Consider the following 17,998-nt stretch of genomic DNA (forward strand, 5'->3'; position numbering starts at 1 on the left):
TTCATGATGTTTCCTATACCAGGAATGTCCTCTTGCCTGTACTTTACCCATTCAGTTGTTCAGTTCCTTTAAAGGCCAACTCTGATGCCACCTCCCTTGTCCTCCACCCCCAGGTGATGACAACCCATCCAATTGAAAAGCACTTTGTTTCCTATTCTCAAATGCATTCATCCTGTATTATAGTTGTGTGTTTGTGTGTGTGCTTGCCTGTAAACTCCATGAAGGTAAGCATGTGGTCTTAATCACACTTCTTATCTATTCCAACCCAGCACTCAACAAACTCAACAGAAGGTGTATTAGCCATCTTGATGTTCAAAATGAGCTGTGGCTAGCAAGGAGATCTACAAAGAACCAAAAGGGAAAAGAGGCTCAATGAAGGCATCCATATGGCAGGAAGAAGGCAGAAGGGCTGGATTGTTATTTCCTTTTTTTCTGCAAAGCAGAATGATCTCTAGCCTGGAAAGGACCAAACAAATATGGCTAGTAGAGATGGGATGCCTGAGATAAGTAAAGGGCCCGTAGGGAAGCAATTCACTGACCTTCTGGACCTGTTCAGCTCCAGCAAAAAGGACTGAAAGAACTGATGGAAACGACTGCTGAGCCATTGGGAAAGGGCAAATGTTCCAATTTTTCAAAAAGGAGAGAATGGAATCTGAAAACCACAGGCCAATAAACTTAACTTGGAACCCTAGCAAATTTGGGAATAGATCATTAAAGAGGTATTTTTAGTGAACATTTATATCTGGAAAGGGAGCAGTGATCACAAAGTACCTTCTCAACAAGTCTTGCCAGACTGAAAACTAATGTCTTTTTTTCCTCCTTTTTTTTTCTTTTTGAAACGGTTACTAATCTAGTAGTGTCAGGAAAATGGTGTCAATACGGGCTACCTAGCATTTTTATTTTATTTATTTCTGTGTTACATTTTGAGTTCCGAGTCATCTCCCTTCCTCCTTCCTAACCCCACGTTAGGGATGACACAGACGGACATGTGGAACCACGCAATACATACTGCCACACACCAGTTCTTTCTCTGGGGGTGGACAGCATCTTCCTTCATAAGTCCTTCACAGTTCATTTAAATCAGACTTGCATAACCTGTAGCCTGCCAAAGGATTCTGGGCAGCCCATAAAAAATGTAGAGAAAAACTTCCAGGCCCCCTGAAATCCTTTGGCAAGCCACAGGTTGTGCAGGCCTGATTTAAACGATCACATTACTCAGAATAGCTTAGTCAGTCAGTTACTTTTTTTTTTTTGGCAATTGGGGTTAAGTGACTTGCCCACAGTCACACAGCTAGTGAGTGTTATGTGTCTGAGGCCGGATTTTTGAACTCAGGTCCTCCTGACTCCAAGGCCGGAGCTCTATTCACTGTGCCACCTAGCTGCCCCACTGTCAGTTACCCTTTGAACAATATTGCTCTTACTGTATACAACATTCTCTTCATTCTGCTGGTTTCACTCCGCATTATCTCATGCAAGTCTTTCCATGTTTTTCTAAAACCAACCTGCTCACCATTTCTTACAACACAGTAGTACGGCACTACTTAGTACTTGTAGCAAAGCATTTGAAAGTCTCTCCTGCTATTCTTGCTGGAAAGATGTAGGCCAGATGACAGTAAAATTACACATACTTGGAAATGGATGAATGGTCAGACAAAAAAAAAGTCATGAACAGTTCATGGTTCAATGTCAATTTGGAATGAAGTTTCCAACAGAATGTCCCAGGGGTCTTGCTGGGCTGGGCTTAGCATGGGTCAACACTCTGATCAATGAAGATGCACAGATGGCATGCACATGAAGTTTACAGATGACCCAAAACTGGGAGGGATTGCTAACATACTACATGACAGGATGCAAAAAGATCATAAAAGCCTAAATCACTAGGCTGAAGCTAAGAAGGTTATGTTTCTCCCTATTAAATTTCCAATGATACTTGCATTCAAAAACTCTACAAGTATAAGGTAGGGGATAATCTCGTGTACTTAGAACCAATCATATTCAGTTCTCTCTCGTGCCCAAATTTAAAAAATAACACAATACATAATAGTCTCTATCCCTTGAATCCAGTTAGGTCTTAACACAAAGCGCAGTTTACTGGAGCTTTTGACAGGTTGGCTAAGCCCTCAAAACTACAAAAGACCTATAAGAAACCCGAAAATTTCTTTCTCTAAAAACGAAACGAAATTAAATTTCTAAGGAGGAAATATAAAGCAACAGTATGATTATAAGAAGCAAGATTAAAAATATCATCAAAAGATTTAACTAGCATGAGACAAAGTAAAAACAAAATGAGGGATTTTTTTAATATTATATTACGCAAAAGTTCCCATGGCCAAAGAGGTCATCATTTGGTGGCCAAGGAAGACCCCTCTCTAGTGCCACAGCTTGATTGTCTAGAAAGCCATAACAGCCAAGAATCCCAATGGAAAGTGTGGCTCCCGTAAATTCACTGGAATATGCCTCCGAGGACAGCCAGACTTTGTTTCCCCCTTGATTTCTTATACAGCTGGGTAAACTACAGTTTGTGTTACGATCTGAATTTTAGCTTTAATTTCAACAGTGTTTTGGGAGAATTTATGAGATCTAGACTATTATCCACTGAATAATTTTTTTTAAATGAGTTTTTATTGATACTTTTCTTTTTATATCACCTGTATTTTCCCACATGTACATGCTTTAAGGAGCAATCTCTCATGACAAAGAATACAAAAGAGGCAAAAACAAAAATCCAATAAAACTAATCAATGTAAAAATTCTGACAATATTTGCGGTGTTGCACTCATGGTCCCCCACTTCTGCAATGGTGGGAGATGACTTGGCCTATCTTTTCTTTGGGATTAAGCGGGGTCATTATAATTTCAAAGCACTTAATTTTGTTCTTTCCATTTACATTGTATATACTGTTTTCTAGATTCTGCTCATTTCACTTTGCATCAGTTCATATAAGTCTTCTCAATCTTCTCTAAATTCATAGTTGTTTCTCACGATTTGTGCTGCTGTTCCCCAACGGATGGGTATCTGCTGTGACAAAAAGGGTTCCAATTATTTTGGTATATATGGATCCTTTTCTTTTTGTCATGGACCTCCTTTGGATATATCCCTGACTCAATGCACTATTTTTTTATTTAGGCATAAGAGAACCAGAGAAAGGGGAACACTCATAACTGAAGAGTACAAGAGTTGGACACTATGTCTTTTTCAAGAACAGCTAACTAGCCTGGGCTCCAAATCTGACAGACTAGGTCAGAGAGAGAAACAGTAAAAGGTAAGCTAAATACACTGGCTGCTGGGGCAGCTAGATGGCAAAGTGGATGGAGCACCAGCCCTGGAATCAGGAGGATCTGGCCTCAGACACTTCACAATTCCTAGCTGTGTGACCTTGGGCAAATCACTTAACCCTGACTGCCTCACCAAAAAACAACCAACCAACAACAACAACAAAAACCACTGGCTGTATTAATTAGCTTTAGAGGCTAGGGTTAATGGGATAACAGGAACTGCAAGATACTTAACGAATTGGCAGATATTGCTGAAAAGTCAATTTCAATAGGCTTTATTTTAAAGAAACTATAGAGGCAAGATGCCCTCTAAGGATTAAAAAAAAAAAGGGGGACAAACGATGTGCCCATTTTTAAGCCTAGAATAAAGGATGGATCTGGTCATTCTGAGCCAAGTTATCCGAAAGAATTAAGTTATACCCCTTCCTCTTTCTTCTGCCTTCCCCATTCTGCCAGCTCCCCACCCTGCCCCCAACAAAGAGAAGGGATACAATATAAAACAAAGAAAGGATGTGACAAGGCAGGGGTACCTGATCACTGTGTCAAGAGACCAGCAAGCAGAAGATCATGAAAGAGGGGAAAGGACTGGAGGGCCACTGAACTCCTGGAGCCAAATAAGAGATGAGCTGGGAAGGTCTTCAGCAGAGAAAGGAGCCAGACCCTCTGAAGACAAAGCAATCACTTGCCCTCTAAGGAATAATGACGTAGACTTCAAAGAAGCATTTGGCAAAAATCTCATTACTACTGTAGAAGAGATGGAAAGATGTGAGTTAGACCATAACAGTTATATAAATTTGGAACTCACAAAATGGTCAGAGTCAAAGAGTAGTTGTTAATGGTTGAAAGTCAACAGGCAGGGGCAGCTAGATGGAGCAGTGGATAGAGCACTGGCCCTGGAATCAGGAGGACCTGAGTTCAAATCCAGCCTCAGATACTTGACACTTACTAGCTGTGTGACTCTGGGCAAGTCACTTAACCCCAATTGCCTTACCACAAACAAAAAATAAAAAGTCAACGGGAAGGCCTTCGCTAGTGGAACGCTTCAGGCATTTGTAGTTGGCCCACGGCCAGATGAAGGCAGATTTATTCAAAAAGCACTCACTACCTACTTTCCATGTGCTAGGAAAGCAGAGATAAAACCCAATAGTCTTTACCCTCAAAGAGCTGACATTCTACTGGGATGATTTATTACATGCACAGTTAAGTAAATACAAAATATACAGAAAGTAAATACAAAGTAATTTTAAGGTGCCAGGCAAGAGCATTATCAACTGGAATGGAAGGAAATTAAAAAAGGCTTTTTGTAGGGGGTGGCACTTGAACTGAGACTTGAAGGAAGCCAGGAATCCCAAGAGTCAAAATGTGAGGAGGGAGAGAATTCCAGGCCTAGGGGTGAGCCTACAGAAAGGTACAGAGACAGGAAATGGAATGTCACATAAAGAAAACTGCAAGGCGGACAGTTATCAAAACAGATCACACAAAGCTAAAAGGGTCCGATGACAAAATCTGGATCCCCAAAATTAACAGGTTAGAATGATGTGTTGAATCTAAGAAAATGGAAATTTACTAGGGATAAATATAAAGTCTTATACTTGGGTTTAAAAAAAATCAACTTCCCAAACACAAGATGTCTAAACAAGTGATCTGAAAAAGTTTCAGGTCTTTTAGCAGATGGCAAGTCCAACGAGTCCAGGGGTTGATATGACAGCCAAAGGTGAATTTAGGGGTTCTTAACCTAGGGTGCAGACCCACAAAAGGTCCATGAATAGATTTCAGGGGGAATCCTTGAACTTGGACGGGAAAAAAGTGACATCTTTATTTTAACTAATTCGCAGCTGGAATGTAGCATTTCCTTCTATTATAAATGTAGGCAACCACACTTTCTTCTGAGCAGAGGTCTATACATAGACTTTACCAGATTGACCACCAAAGGGGTCCAAGGTGCCAAAAGCTACCATGATCTTAGGCTGCATTAGAAGAGGGAAGAGGAGGTGATAATCCTGCTGTGCTCAGCCCTAGGCAGGCCAAATCTGAAGTGTCCTGTACAATTCTGGGCATCACATTTTAAGAATGACCTTGATACAAGTTGGACCGCCTCCAGAAGAGCAAGATAGAAAGGCTTGGAACACATTCCCAGTGACAGACCTTGTCTGTTGTCTGAGCGGCAGCCTAGCTAAGAAAGGGAAGAATTCTTTGGCCACAGCAACAGTATCAATATTGACATTCTTAAAACAGATAAACAGCTTCATGTACAATCTTTTTCTATTCTACTATGTATATGGAAATGTTCGTTTTATTTGATACTTAAGTTCAGAATAAAAAAAGAATAATTTTTGAAATACTGATGTTCTCACTATAAATGAAACCAAAATATGTAAATGAAGATGCAGTTAAATGGAAGGAAGGCTCAAGAAGCAAATGAAGGAGATGGTTTGATCACAAGCCCAAAGGCAACGAGAGATAATTTCATGGCACACTTGTCAGAATAAGGAAAGTGGTTACCATAAAGATAACTCTAGGTTTTATACCAACATCTGCTGGGAAGAAGGAGCTTCACCATTTCTTGGATGAACTTGGCAAGACCATCTAAATTAATAAATCCATCTGATGCTTAATGACTTCAAATCAAAAGTGGGTGGGGCAGCGAGGGGGCGCAGTGGAGAGAGCACTGGCCCTGGAGGCAGGAGGACCTGAGTTCAAATCCGGCCTCAGACACATAACACTCACTAGCTGTGTGACTCTGGGCAAGTCACTTAACCCCACTGCCCAGCCAAAAAGAAACAAACAAACCAATCAAAGGGGGGCATGAAGGATAGCCAAAAACATGGTGAAGAAAAGAGTTCATCAGGTCAGAAGGCTTGGGGATCACTCAGGAACCTCATGATTATTTAGCAACCATAATTAAAAAATACCGCCACAGCTACTGTGTCAATCTTGCCCCCTGTGGTTCTACCCTTCCCCGGCCAGCACACCACTAAATGTGGTGTCACTGCCTCCTAGAATGTGAGCTCCTTGAGGGCAAGGACTGTCTTGCCTTTCGTTTTCGTATTCCTGTGCTTAGTAAATGCTTTTTCGTTCATTCATGAGAATCAGAAAGGCTTGGAGAGAGGTAACAATCATCACTACAAAACTATGAAACTGACCATAACCTGGCAGGATACAGGATCCACATGAGAGTCATTTTACAATCATCTGTGCACCAGTCAAATCAACCAGGCAGGACAAAAGGCCAAGTTAATACAAAACTACAACATAAAGATGAGAAGATACTGTGTGCAAATGGAACAGCTCAACCAATCTATTTAAGCTGCTGCTTCAGAATATTAACAGATTTGCAAAGTCTCATTAGGGGGTCTGTGGGGGGTGTGTATAAGATTATGAACATCAAAAGAAAGGTAGAGACAAAAATGAGTTTGCATAAAGCATTGAATGTGACCCAACTAAGCTAGATCATCTGAAGAATACTTCTAAAGGAAAACTGGAAGGATGACAGATGGAAAAAGCCTACTGGCTGTGCCAATATTTCTCTAATCATCTATTTTCATCACTGGGTGACAACGGAATCACCTCCTTTGGTCTCTTAACAACTTGGATCCCAAAGTGCTGTGATGAATTGCCACTTAAGAAGATGAAGTGAGTAAGAGCAGCTGAACCAGACCAAGCATACAGAATGGAAATCTGGAGGTGACACAGTTTCCAAAGCACTGAGGCACCGATTTCCAAGGGATCGGAAAAAGGGGAGGATACTGAATGATCAAGAGGACATCAGCACTGACACACAAAGTGACTTTCGATGACAATGATGTGCATGTGTGACAAGGGTATTCTCGATGAAAAAATGAGAAAGGAACAGGCAGGCTTTAGCTTCTAGAACAGACCACACCTTCGGATACACAAACAACGGAAAGGTGTCACGTAGAGAATCAAAGACACATACCAGAGAAAAAAAATCTGTGGAGAACTGGCCTGCTATCTAGGTAACCGCCACCTACAGGCCAGTAAACCCAATGCTATAGCCCTGGACAGCAACATAATCCTGCTCCCATCACCCCCAACCAAAGATCCTGCATCCACAGCCTGCCTACTCCAGTCACTATCCAGGGCAGACACTTTTGAGGAGATTCAACCTGGCAACTGCACCTGCAGATGCTGCAGCCCTGCCTCTTCAGCCATCAAAGCTACTGGAGACCCAGAAAAGCAAGTCCTTGGCACTATCAATGCATCAGAGTTTATCAGTGGCAATGACACTGAAAACCTTGCATTCCCATCTACTTTGCTGACGCACCTGAAGAACCACTGGAGGCTTTCCACCCGATTTGCAGCTGTTATCTTCCCATGAGAATGGGAGCTTCAAGAGAGCAGGCACTACCTGACTTTGCTCACTGTCTCCCCAGATCTTAGCACAGTGCTTGGCACATAGTAAGCACTTAAACGCTTTTTCATCTGTTCATCTTTATGTATTTAAAGATCTACTGGAAGTTGGACATGACTGAAAAACAACTGAACAACAGGGAGTTGGGCCAGCTAGGTGGCTTCAAGCCTCACGAACTCAAATCCAGCCTCTGCCACTTCCTAGCTGGGTGACCTTGGGCAAGTCACTTCACCCTGTTTGCCTCAGTTTCCTCATCTGTAAAACAAGCTGGAAAAGGAAACGGCAAACCAGAAAAGCCCAAATGGGGTGACGATGAGTCAGACATGACTGAAAACAACCGAACAACAACAAAATAACAATACATACAAAATGGTAAATGACAAAAGTTACAGCTGCAGGTATAATCATTTACAATCACTTTGTGGCGTCTCAATCAAATGTTCTGGGGCTTTTTTATTCTTGCTTTTACCCTCTGATGTTCTTGTTCATACATGTAAATGCTTATTGATCACAGAAAAGCACTTGACCTTGCAAAGCAAAATGTAGTCTTCACACTTTACTTCAAACAAGGTGTTTCCCATGTACATGGAAAGATCATCCCAGAGTCCTTGACAGATGCAGCCACAGAGATAATTTTATTCAAGGACCCCTGACTGAAAGCCAGTCAGAAGCAAGGCATTGCTAAGGCAGCAAAGTGCTGAGAAAAGGTCTTGGCTACTACTACAGAAGCTGTTCAAATGCAAGAGAGTGACATCCACAAGACACTAACGTACTTTAGATGCTTTGGTTCTCAAATCATGTGACACTGATCGAACTGAGCTCCAGGCTGTTACAGGAACACCTCAGTCAAATCCACAACCACTCAAAAAAAATTAAAACTCCTAGAAATCCACACAGAAAAACAGTCAACTGGAGACAGAATACCTGTTGCCCAGCAGTGATCTGCGGTGGGATTGGGAACCCACTGAGTTGGTCCATCGGCTGGATGCTGAACAAGGCCAAAGGCAGTTGGGATGAGATATTGGAGCAGGATGGGTAGGTCTGAGAACCATCAGCACAGAAATGGTCATTAAATCCATGGGAGCTGAGGAGATCACCAAGCAGAGTAGTATAGAGGGAGAAGAGAAGAGGGCCCAGGGCAGACCTCTTTGGGCACCTGCAATTATGAGGGTGTGATCTGGAAGAAGTCCACCAAAGGAGACTGAGGAGTGGTCTGACAGATAGAACTAGGAAAGAGTGGTGTCCCCAAAACCTAGACATTCAAGAATATCAGGGAGGAAAGAGCGACCAACAGTGTCAAAGGCTGCAGAAAGGTCAAGGAGAGTGAGGATCGAGAAAAGGCCACTAGATTTGGCAACTAAGAGAGTGGTTAAGTTTGGAGAAAGCAGTTTCAGTGGAATAATAAGGTAGGAAGCCAGACTGTAAGGGGTTAAGAGAGTGAGAGCAGAGAAAGTGGAAGCATGTATTGTAGATGGCCTTTTCAAGGAGTGTAGCCACAAAAGGTAGAAGAAATATAAGGCAATAGTTAGCAGGGATGGAAGGATCAAGTGAGGGTTTTTTTAGGCTGGAGGAGACATGGACATATTTGTAGGAAGTAGGAAATGAGCCAGTAGACAGGGAAAGATTGAAAATAAATGAGAGTGGGGATGACAGAGGAAGAAATCTGTTGGAGCCAGGAAGGAATGCGATCACTTGAACAAGTAGAGGGGTTAGCCTTGGTAAGAAGGAAGGCCACCCCATCATATGAGACAGGGGTGAAAGAGCAGAGAGTGGCAGAAGGCACCTAAGTGACAAGGGATGAGAATGAGGGGAGGAGAGGGAGATCATTGCAAATAGCCTCCATTTTTGGGTAAAAAAAAGCAAGGTTCTCAGCTAAAGGAGAAGCCAAGGGAAGAGGAGTCATGGGAGGCTTGAGAAGAGATGAAGAGGTGTGAAAGAGCTACTGTGGAGAGCAGGATTGCCTAGTAGCAACGAGGGCCCAGTTGAACTTGTGTATCATAAATGTGTAGTGAATCAAGTTAAAATGGCTGCGTGGTTTTTTCCCACCTTCACACAGCAGCACGTAGGTTAGAGTGGAGCCAGTGAATGGCAGGCATGATGCAAGGCTGAGGCCTGACAGAGTGTAATGAGTGATATAAGAGGACTAGGGATTCAGAAGAAAAGGACAGCAGAGATTTGAGTTGGTTCACCAAGGGGAACCAAGATAGGGAAAGAGAGCAGCTAGTGCAGGGGAGATGGCCTGGGAGAGAAACTGAGGGAGAAAGGGACTAGAGGCCATGGTACAGATGAAGAGTGAAGCTTTGTAAGAGAAGGCAGAGGGAGAGGTAAAAAGTCAATAGATTATGGTCAGATAAAGTGATTTCAGAATTCCAGAATAGGAAAGTAGCATATTTGTGGGTGATGGCAAGATCAGGGGTATAACTATCTTTGTGTGTGGCAGAGGTGGGATACATAGGTATACAAATGCTCACCTTAGAGTTTCAACATTAGACATGCCTATTTTATCACCAATTAGAAAACATTGAAATCTAAGGATGACAATCTTACAAAGTTGAGAGAGCACAAACACTAGGAAACTGCTCACAAAGTCAGCTTCGCCCCTACATACCAAACGGACCACTCAGTGCCACGTCTAACAGTGTGTCAATGTCTTCGGGTGCTAACCCAGACTTCCAAGCAATGTCTTCCACAGTTTGCAAGTGTCTCTCCTCCACTGCTCCTTTTTCCTTCACAGTCCTGATGTGCTCTAGAAAATTGAAAGGGAAACTCTGAAGACCATAGATTATTGTGCATGGTCATTTCTAACAAAGTTACAATCTTGAACTCTTCATAAGGCTAGCCTCAGAATGATGACAACTTCTTTTTGTTCCTTACATTTCTAGTATATTTTATAGCAACCACACTTTTAAACTGGGAAAATATTCTGTCCCTGAAAAGTTAAGAATGTTGACGACTTTAGCCTTATCCATTTGACCTCTTGACTTCCATAAATTCTATTCTCACAAACTATGACTTTGTCCTATCTGTAACCTCAGGAATTCTGCATCTAACTCTCACTACAAAGGAATCAGGAACATGTGTGGTAAAGTATGTTAAAAGATAACAAAAGGAGCTATCTGATTTATCCTATTTGGAACAAGGGCAGCACTGACCTCTAGGACAACAATAGTTGACCACAAAAACCTCCCACAAATCTCTAGAAGTCTGTAGTCTTCAATCATGATAAGAATAACTTAATTCTGATTTAAAACCAACATGGAAAGAGGTAGTTACATCATTGTGCTGACAAGGTCCTTAGAAATTATCCAGTCTAACTCTTTTTGCTGATGAGGAAACCAAGGCCCCCAAAAGAGAAGCTCACACAGATAAAACTAGCAGAAGCAGAGTTATGGCCCTGGGCCTCCAATTCCAAATCCAGTGTTCATTTCACTATATACTGTATTGAAAGAAACAACGATGACTTAAGAGGACCAGAAACAACTTCATTTAAGTGTTTTCCATACAGTGACTTAACACCATCAAAAGAAAGACAATAAAGACATTATTGCGGAGGAATACAGGGCAGGATACATAGCTCATAGGTACTTACCTAACGCTCGATGAAGAGCATCACCCTCATTGTATTCTTCCTTATCATTCTGTCCATATTTCTGGTTTAAGGGTGCAAAGCCACTCGCATTTTGTCTCATTTTCCATGCTAAGGGATTGGTTTGTATAATAGGAATAAACAGTGATAAATCAGCCTCCGGAGTAGACATCACCACAGAAGTTCTAGAGGGGAACAAGTGGGCAGCAACCTGTTAAAGTGGAATGTTCTTTTCATTATCACAAGATAGCCCCGACCGACAAAGACTACAGGTAACTCTATCAAAAAGCTTCTGGAAAGAAGTCAGTATACTGAGCTTCTATTCAAGGGCTGAAGGGCCCTTCTGAGGGTTACAGGTAACAGTACAGGCCACCTCTGAAGGCCGTGCACAAGTGCCATGACACCCTTCCTGAACTGAACTTCCTCTCTGTCTTCTTTGATCTAGCACCCCCCCCCCAATGTACTTAGGCAAAACTTTCCTGGTTAAAAAGCCAAAGGAGAAGGCCAAGTAGACTCAAACAGTCATAGCCTTTGTTTTCTCAACAGACAACTAGACTGCCAAAGGTGCAACTGCATGACCTTTGAACAGGCAACAACTCAAGTTTAAATTCTCTTTTAAGGATGAGACAGGCAATATTAAGGATTAGGATCTCCATTTTATTGATAAGGTAAAGGTAGGCTCAGGGTATAAGGAATTTAGGATAATGGTTTTAGAGGCAGTTAGGTGGTTCAGCAGAGAGAGTGGGACTTGCTGTCTGAAGACCTGTGTTCAAATACTGCCTCAGATACTTCCTTAGCTGTTCAACCCTGGGAAAGCCACTTACCCTCCCCAGCCTCAGTTTCGTCATCTGTAAAGTGGAGACAACAGCACTTCCTACCTTACAGGGTTGTTGTGAGGACTGAGATAACACACCTAAAACACTTCAAACAGCTGTATAAATGCTGGCTATTCTCAGAGTCGGAAAGGACCTTGGGTCATCCCTTTCAGAGATGGGCAAAGTGAGCGATTTGATTCACTTCAACTCAACAAGCTTTTGTTAAAAAGCACCTACTCTGTACTAGGTCCTGGAGACACAAAGACAAAACAAGGAAACAATCCCTTCCCTCAAGTAGCCTACGTTCTACTAGAGGGGAATAATAGAAATACAGATGAGTAAACACAATTTTTTTTAATCTCACAAGAAGTATGACTTAATTGGTAAAGGACTCTCAATAGAGGGTTGTCTGAGGTAGTGACAACCAGAATATCATGTGAGGATTGGAGGTTGTGTGTGTGTGTGCGTGTGTGCGTGTGTGTGTTGTGTGTGTGTGTGTGTGTGTGTGTGTGTGTGTGTGTGTGTGTGAAAGGCTGGTCTTTTTAACACCAAGGCCAATTCTCTGTCAAAAATTTTCTGGAGGTAGGAGGGCATCAGGAAAAGCAGGACCTGGCACCTGCCTAAACCTGAGATCAACAAAGTACAAGGCACAGAGACAGAGCATACTGGAGGCACACGGGTTAGATTTGTTATGCAGTTGTTTTTATATCATCTGACTCTCAGTGACTCCATTTGAGACTTTCTTGACAAAGATACTGGAGTGGTTTGCCATTTCCTTCTCTAGCTCATTTTACAGATGAAGAGACTGAGGCAAACAGAGGGAAGTGACTTGCCCAGGGTCACACAGCTAGCAAGTGTCTGAGGCTGGATTTGGACTTACAAAGATAAGCCTTCCTGACTCCAGGCCCGGCACTCTATCCACTGATCCATCTAGCTGCCCCAACTCCCTATTACTGTTGTTCTTCTGTCGTTTTCAGTTGTGTCTGACTCTCCATCACTCCACTGGGGTTTTCTTGGTAAAGATACTGGAGCGGTTTGCCATTTCCTTCTCCAGCTCATTTTATAGATGAGAAAACTGAGGCAAACAGGGTTAAGTGACTTGTCCAGGGTCACACAGCTAGCAAGTGTCTGAGGCTGGTTTTGAACTTAAAAAGATGAATCTTCCTGAATCCAGGCCTGGTGCTCCATCTACTGCAACACCTGGCTGCCCACGAAGGAAAGATACAACCATGCAAACACACAAAAGAGAAAGTCATGTGTGAGGAGCAGCTGGATGGCCAGCAGTTCGGTGACAGACAGAGCTCCCTGTCTCTAAACCCGGCGCAGGGCTAAGGTGCAACTGGAAGTCTCGTGACCCTTTGCCCGGCTGACCTGCCGCAGCCTGTGAAGCAGAGGGTGCTGGGAGACGCGGCTCAAGCGCGCCACACTAGAGAGCGGCAAACGCGGGGGAGGAGCGAGCGCAAGGGAGGGGGCAAACGCGGGGGAGGGGCGAGCGCAAGGGAGGGGGCAAACGCGGGGGAGGGGCGAGCGCAAAGGGAGGGGAAAACGCGGGGGAAAGGGCGAGCGCAAAGGGGGGGCAAACGCGGGGGAGGAGCAAGCGTGGTCACATGACCCCTGGGCACGTCCAGCCGCCCAAAGCACGGGGTGGGGGTGCGAGGAGTGGAGTCCTAATCCCAGCCCACTCCTCGCCGCCCCCGCGCCCCCAAGGCCTTCCTCCTACCTTGGGAACAGCCTTCTTCAGTAAGACCACCTTTCTCCTGCTGCAGGTAAGGGAAGCCAGGGCTTGCTCATCTGACAGCAAGTGCTAGCCCCGACCGCCCCAAGCACGGTTCCCGCGCTGACTCTCCTATTCGAAAGTGAGAGCCCCGCCCTGCGCAAGCTCGGGCGCCCAAACTGAGGCCCCCCGAGGGGCGGAGCGAGCGGGCGAGCGGGAGAACGCGCTCCCTAGGTAACGTAGACGCACGCGCAGGCGCAAAAGTCGATCCAAAGCTGTAGACCATTGCGTGGAAAGCGCCTAATTGATCGGTTGCTGATCTCTGATTGGTTGGGGCTCAGCTGATTTGACTTTGATTGGTTGAGGCTCAACAGACTGTGGTTTTTCGAATGTTCTCAAAATATGGGACAAGCTAGTTCGTTTGGGAGTCTAATAGCGGGACTTGCCAATGACTCCTTTCTCGGTTTATCTTCTAGTAGATTCTCCGTCTCTCTCATCCCCAGTCGTCCCTACCTACGGGCTCCTTCCCTGTTACCTGCAAACAAACCCATGTCTCCATTCTTTAAGAACAACAACAACAATAATAATTATAATACTCCTCTTCGGTAGACTCTGCCATCCCTTCAAGCTATATTTTTCCTCCCTTCAAAAAACTATACTCGGCTTACCTCTTTTCTAATCCCTCTGCAGTATGGCTTCTGACCTCATGATTCAACTGAAACTGCTCTTTTCAAGTGATCAGTGATCTCTTAATTGCCAAGTCTAATGGGGGTTTTTCAGTCCTCATCCTTCTGGACCCCTCTGCAGCCTTTGACATTGTTTATCACCTTTTCCAGATCTTCATGACACTATTCTCTCTTGGTTCTCCTACCTGTCTGCCCCCTTCTCAGTTTCCTTTGCTGGCTCATCATGCTCCCTAACTGTGGGTATTCCCCTGACGTTCTGCCTTGAGCATTCTTCTCTTCTCACTCTATACCCTTTCTCTTGGTAACCTGTTTAGTTCATATTCGTTCAATCATTTCTATGTAGTTGACTACCAGATCTTAAAATGTCTAAGGCAGCACCCCCCCCATTCATCTTCCAAAATGCTGTATTTCTTTTTTCTTTCTTTTTTTTTTGGCAGTTGGGGTCAAGTGACTTGCCCAGGGTCACACAGCTAGTAAGTGTCAAGTGTTTGGTCTGAGGCCGAATCTGAACTCAGGTCCTCCTGATTTCAGGGCCAGTGCTCTATTCACTTCGCCATGTAGCTGCCCCCAAGATGCTGTATTTCTGTTGAAGGCATCACTATCCTGCCAGTTTTCCAGGTTCATAATCTGAGCACTCTCCTGCACTCTTCTCTCTCTGTCACCCCATATCAAATAAATTGCCAAATCTTGCTGTTTCTAACTTCATGACATACCTATCATCCAGTCTCTTCTCTCCACACACACAGCCACTACCTTAGTTCAGACCCCCTTTAGCTCTTCCCCAGATGATTGCAACAGCCTCCTAATTGGTCTCCTGGCTCAAGTCTCTTAACATACCAGTGAGTCTTACACACTTCTGTAATCTTCCCTAAGCACAGGTGACCTTGTTACCTGCTCATTCAACTCCAGTGACTTCCTATTCTCTCTAAGATAAAATAGAAACACCTCTGTATAGCTTTTAATCTCCTTCACAGCCTGGCTCAGCCAGCTAAGTGACCACAGTGGATAAAATTCTGGGCTAGGAATCAGAAAGACTCATCTTCCTGAGTTCAAATCTGGCCTCAGACACTTACTAGCTGTGTGACCCTGGGCAAGTCACTTAACCCTCTTTGCCTCAGTTTCCTCATCTGCAAAATGAGCTGGAGAAAAAAATGGCAAACTGCTTCAGTATCTTTGCCAAGAAAACCCAAAATGGGGTCACAAAGAGTCGGACAGGACTGAAAAACAACTGAACAGCAACAAAAATCAGCAGTGAAAGACTTGGTAATTCTGATCAATACAATGATCCACCACAGTTCTAAAGGACTCTTGATAAAAAAAAATGCTATCCACCTCCACATAGAGAACTGATGGACTTAGTGCAGATTGAGGTATGGTTTTTTTTTTCTCTTTCTTGTTTTTTTTTTCCTTTTGGAATATGACTAATGCAAAAATATGTTTTTTATTACTTCAAATGTGTATCATAATCCTTGCCTTCCCAATGGATAGAGGAAAATGGCGGGGGGGAGAATTTGGAACAGAAAATAAAAATAAAATTTTAAAAATATTGCAGGTAGAAATTGATTCAGTCTTTGTAATTGTGCAAAGCACAGTGCTCATTTGGAGAGTAGTCACTTAAAAACTTTTTGATAGGGGCAGCTAGGTGGCGCAGTGGATAGAGCACCAGCCCTGGATTCAGGAAGACCTGAGTTCAAATCCAGTCTCACACCAGATACTTGACTCTTTACTAGCTGTGTGACCCTAGGCAAGTCACTTAACTCCAACTGTCTCAGGAAAAAAAAATTTTAAAAAACCCTTTTTGATTGACTGAAATTCAAAGTCTTCTGTAACAATGTTTGTACCATATAGGTGACACAGTAATGGATAGATTGTTGAGCTTGGAGTCAGGAATGCCTGAGTTCAGATCCTACCTCAGGCCTACCTCAGTTTTGTGGCCCTAGGCAAGTCACTTAACCTCTTTATACCTGTTTCCCTATCTGTAAAAGAGAAGAATATTAGCACCTAACTCCCAGAATCTTTGTGAAAATCAAAGGAGTTAATGCGTGAAGCATTTTGCACACCTTAAAGTGAGATATAAATGCTAGTTAGCATCATTTTTATCCTCCACCTATGGCCACCACTCTCTAGTAGGTCTCCCTGCCTGACATTTCTTCTGTTTCTAATCCATCCTCTCTACATGGGAGCCAAAATGATTTTCCTTAAATGTAGGCCTGACCAAATCACGGTCCTCCTCAATAAACTCCAGTGGGTCTCTTACTTTCTGGAGCAAATCTAAGTTCCTCTATTTGGCTTTGAAAGCCTTCGAGGCCCTGGCCCCTTCCTGCTTTTCCAGGCTTCTTAGCCATTAATCCCCTTCTCACACTTTACAACCTACCTTTTCTCTGTTCCTCATCTCTCCCAGCCTTTTCACTGATTGTCTCCCTGGCCTGGAATGTGCTCCTTTCTCACTGTGCCCCCTCCAATCTATGCTTAATTCAGTTCAGATGTCACCTTTGTTGGGAAGTGGGCAGAACCACTACACAGGGACAGCAATATTCTAAAGATAATCAATGGTGAGAGACTTAGTTACTCTGATCAACACAATGACTCTCCCCAATTCCAAAGGACTCGTGATGAAACATGTTATCCACTGCCACGTAGAGTATTAATGGACTCCAAGTGCAGATTGAAGTGCATTTTTTCTTTTTAAAATATGGTAACTTGGACATTTGTTTTATCTGACTACATATTTGTAATGGGTTTTGTATTTCTTAACTTCCCGATCAGTGAAGAGAGAGAATCTGGAAATGAAAATAAAATAAAATTGAATTTTAAAAATGTCATCTTTATGTAATCTGGCTTTGGCTAAAGCTCCAAGCATACTGCCATGCTTCACACCTGTTTGAGGGACTTAGTGAGCTGACTCTAGGGATATTCTTTTTTTTAGGCAATTGGAGTTAAGTGACTTGCCCAGGGTCACACAGCTAGTAAGTGTCAAGTGTTTGGTCTGAGGCCAGATTTGAATTCAGGTCTTCCTGACTTCCTGGGCAGGTGCTTTATCCATTTTGTCACCTAGCTGCCCCCTCTAGGGATATTCTACGCAGAGTATGGTGGAGAGACAATCCAACTTTAGAGTGGTACACATACAGGGGAAGCTGGCCTCATCATGTCCTTCCACTTGCTTGAAATTCCAGAGCCTGCTGAGCGTGGCCCTTTTCTGGGACTTGATGGTTTCTCTTGATTTGAGCTGAGATCTTATCTTATTCCCAGCTGAAGGACTCATTCAGTCTTAAGCATATATTCTCATCTGTAGAATTTCTCTGATTTCTGTTTGCTGTTTTGCTTGGATAAGCTAGTTTACTCATATTCACTGTTTGTGATGGTCTGTTGTGGAGCCATTGTTTGGTGGGAGAAACTCTGCTGGTGAATATGAGCCATTTTATTATGAATCTATTATCCCCTACATTTCCAATATTTGAAAGAGGAAGATGGATATGATTCTAGGCCAATCCTCTCAGAAACTGAAGGAAAGAGCGCCCAGCAGAGATGCTCCAGGGGACTGCCCCCCAAC

General features: G+C 43.3%; 1 protein-coding gene and 1 non-coding gene across 7 annotated transcripts in view; one reads left to right on the forward strand and one right to left on the reverse strand.

The window, feature by feature from the left end:
• CENPI (centromere protein I) overlaps window positions 1-13,907 on the reverse strand; it is a 57,414-nt gene extending 43,507 nt beyond the window's left edge. For 4 of the 6 annotated variants that reach the window (XR_013483663.1, XR_013483662.1, XM_020963424.2 and 1 more), the window contains exons 1-4: window positions 13,769-13,907; window positions 11,237-11,418; window positions 10,256-10,393; window positions 8,572-8,688 (exon numbers count right to left, since the gene is read on the reverse strand). Coding sequence is in view for 4 of the 6 variants with exons in the window: in XM_020963424.2 (XP_020819083.1) it covers window positions 8,572-8,688; window positions 10,256-10,393; window positions 11,237-11,405 (424 nt within the window). In the remaining 2 variants the exon portion in view is untranslated. The remainder of the gene's footprint in view (window positions 1-8,571; window positions 8,689-10,255; window positions 10,394-11,236; window positions 11,419-13,768) is intronic. The other 2 variants (XM_020963426.2, XM_020963425.2) reach the window with 1 other exon arrangement.
• Window positions 13,661-17,998, forward strand: part of LOC110192329 (XK related X-linked) — a 53,664-nt gene continuing 49,326 nt past the window's right edge. Inside the window, exon 1 of the transcript XR_013483664.1 lies at window positions 13,661-13,814. This is a non-coding gene — a transcript (XK related X-linked). The remainder of the gene's footprint in view (window positions 13,815-17,998) is intronic.

This window comes from Phascolarctos cinereus, unplaced genomic scaffold (genome assembly GCF_003287225.1).
Source record: "Phascolarctos cinereus isolate Bilbo 61053 unplaced genomic scaffold, phaCin_HiC Scaffold_8;HRSCAF=390, whole genome shotgun sequence".
Lineage (NCBI taxonomy): Eukaryota > Metazoa > Chordata > Mammalia > Diprotodontia > Phascolarctidae > Phascolarctos > Phascolarctos cinereus.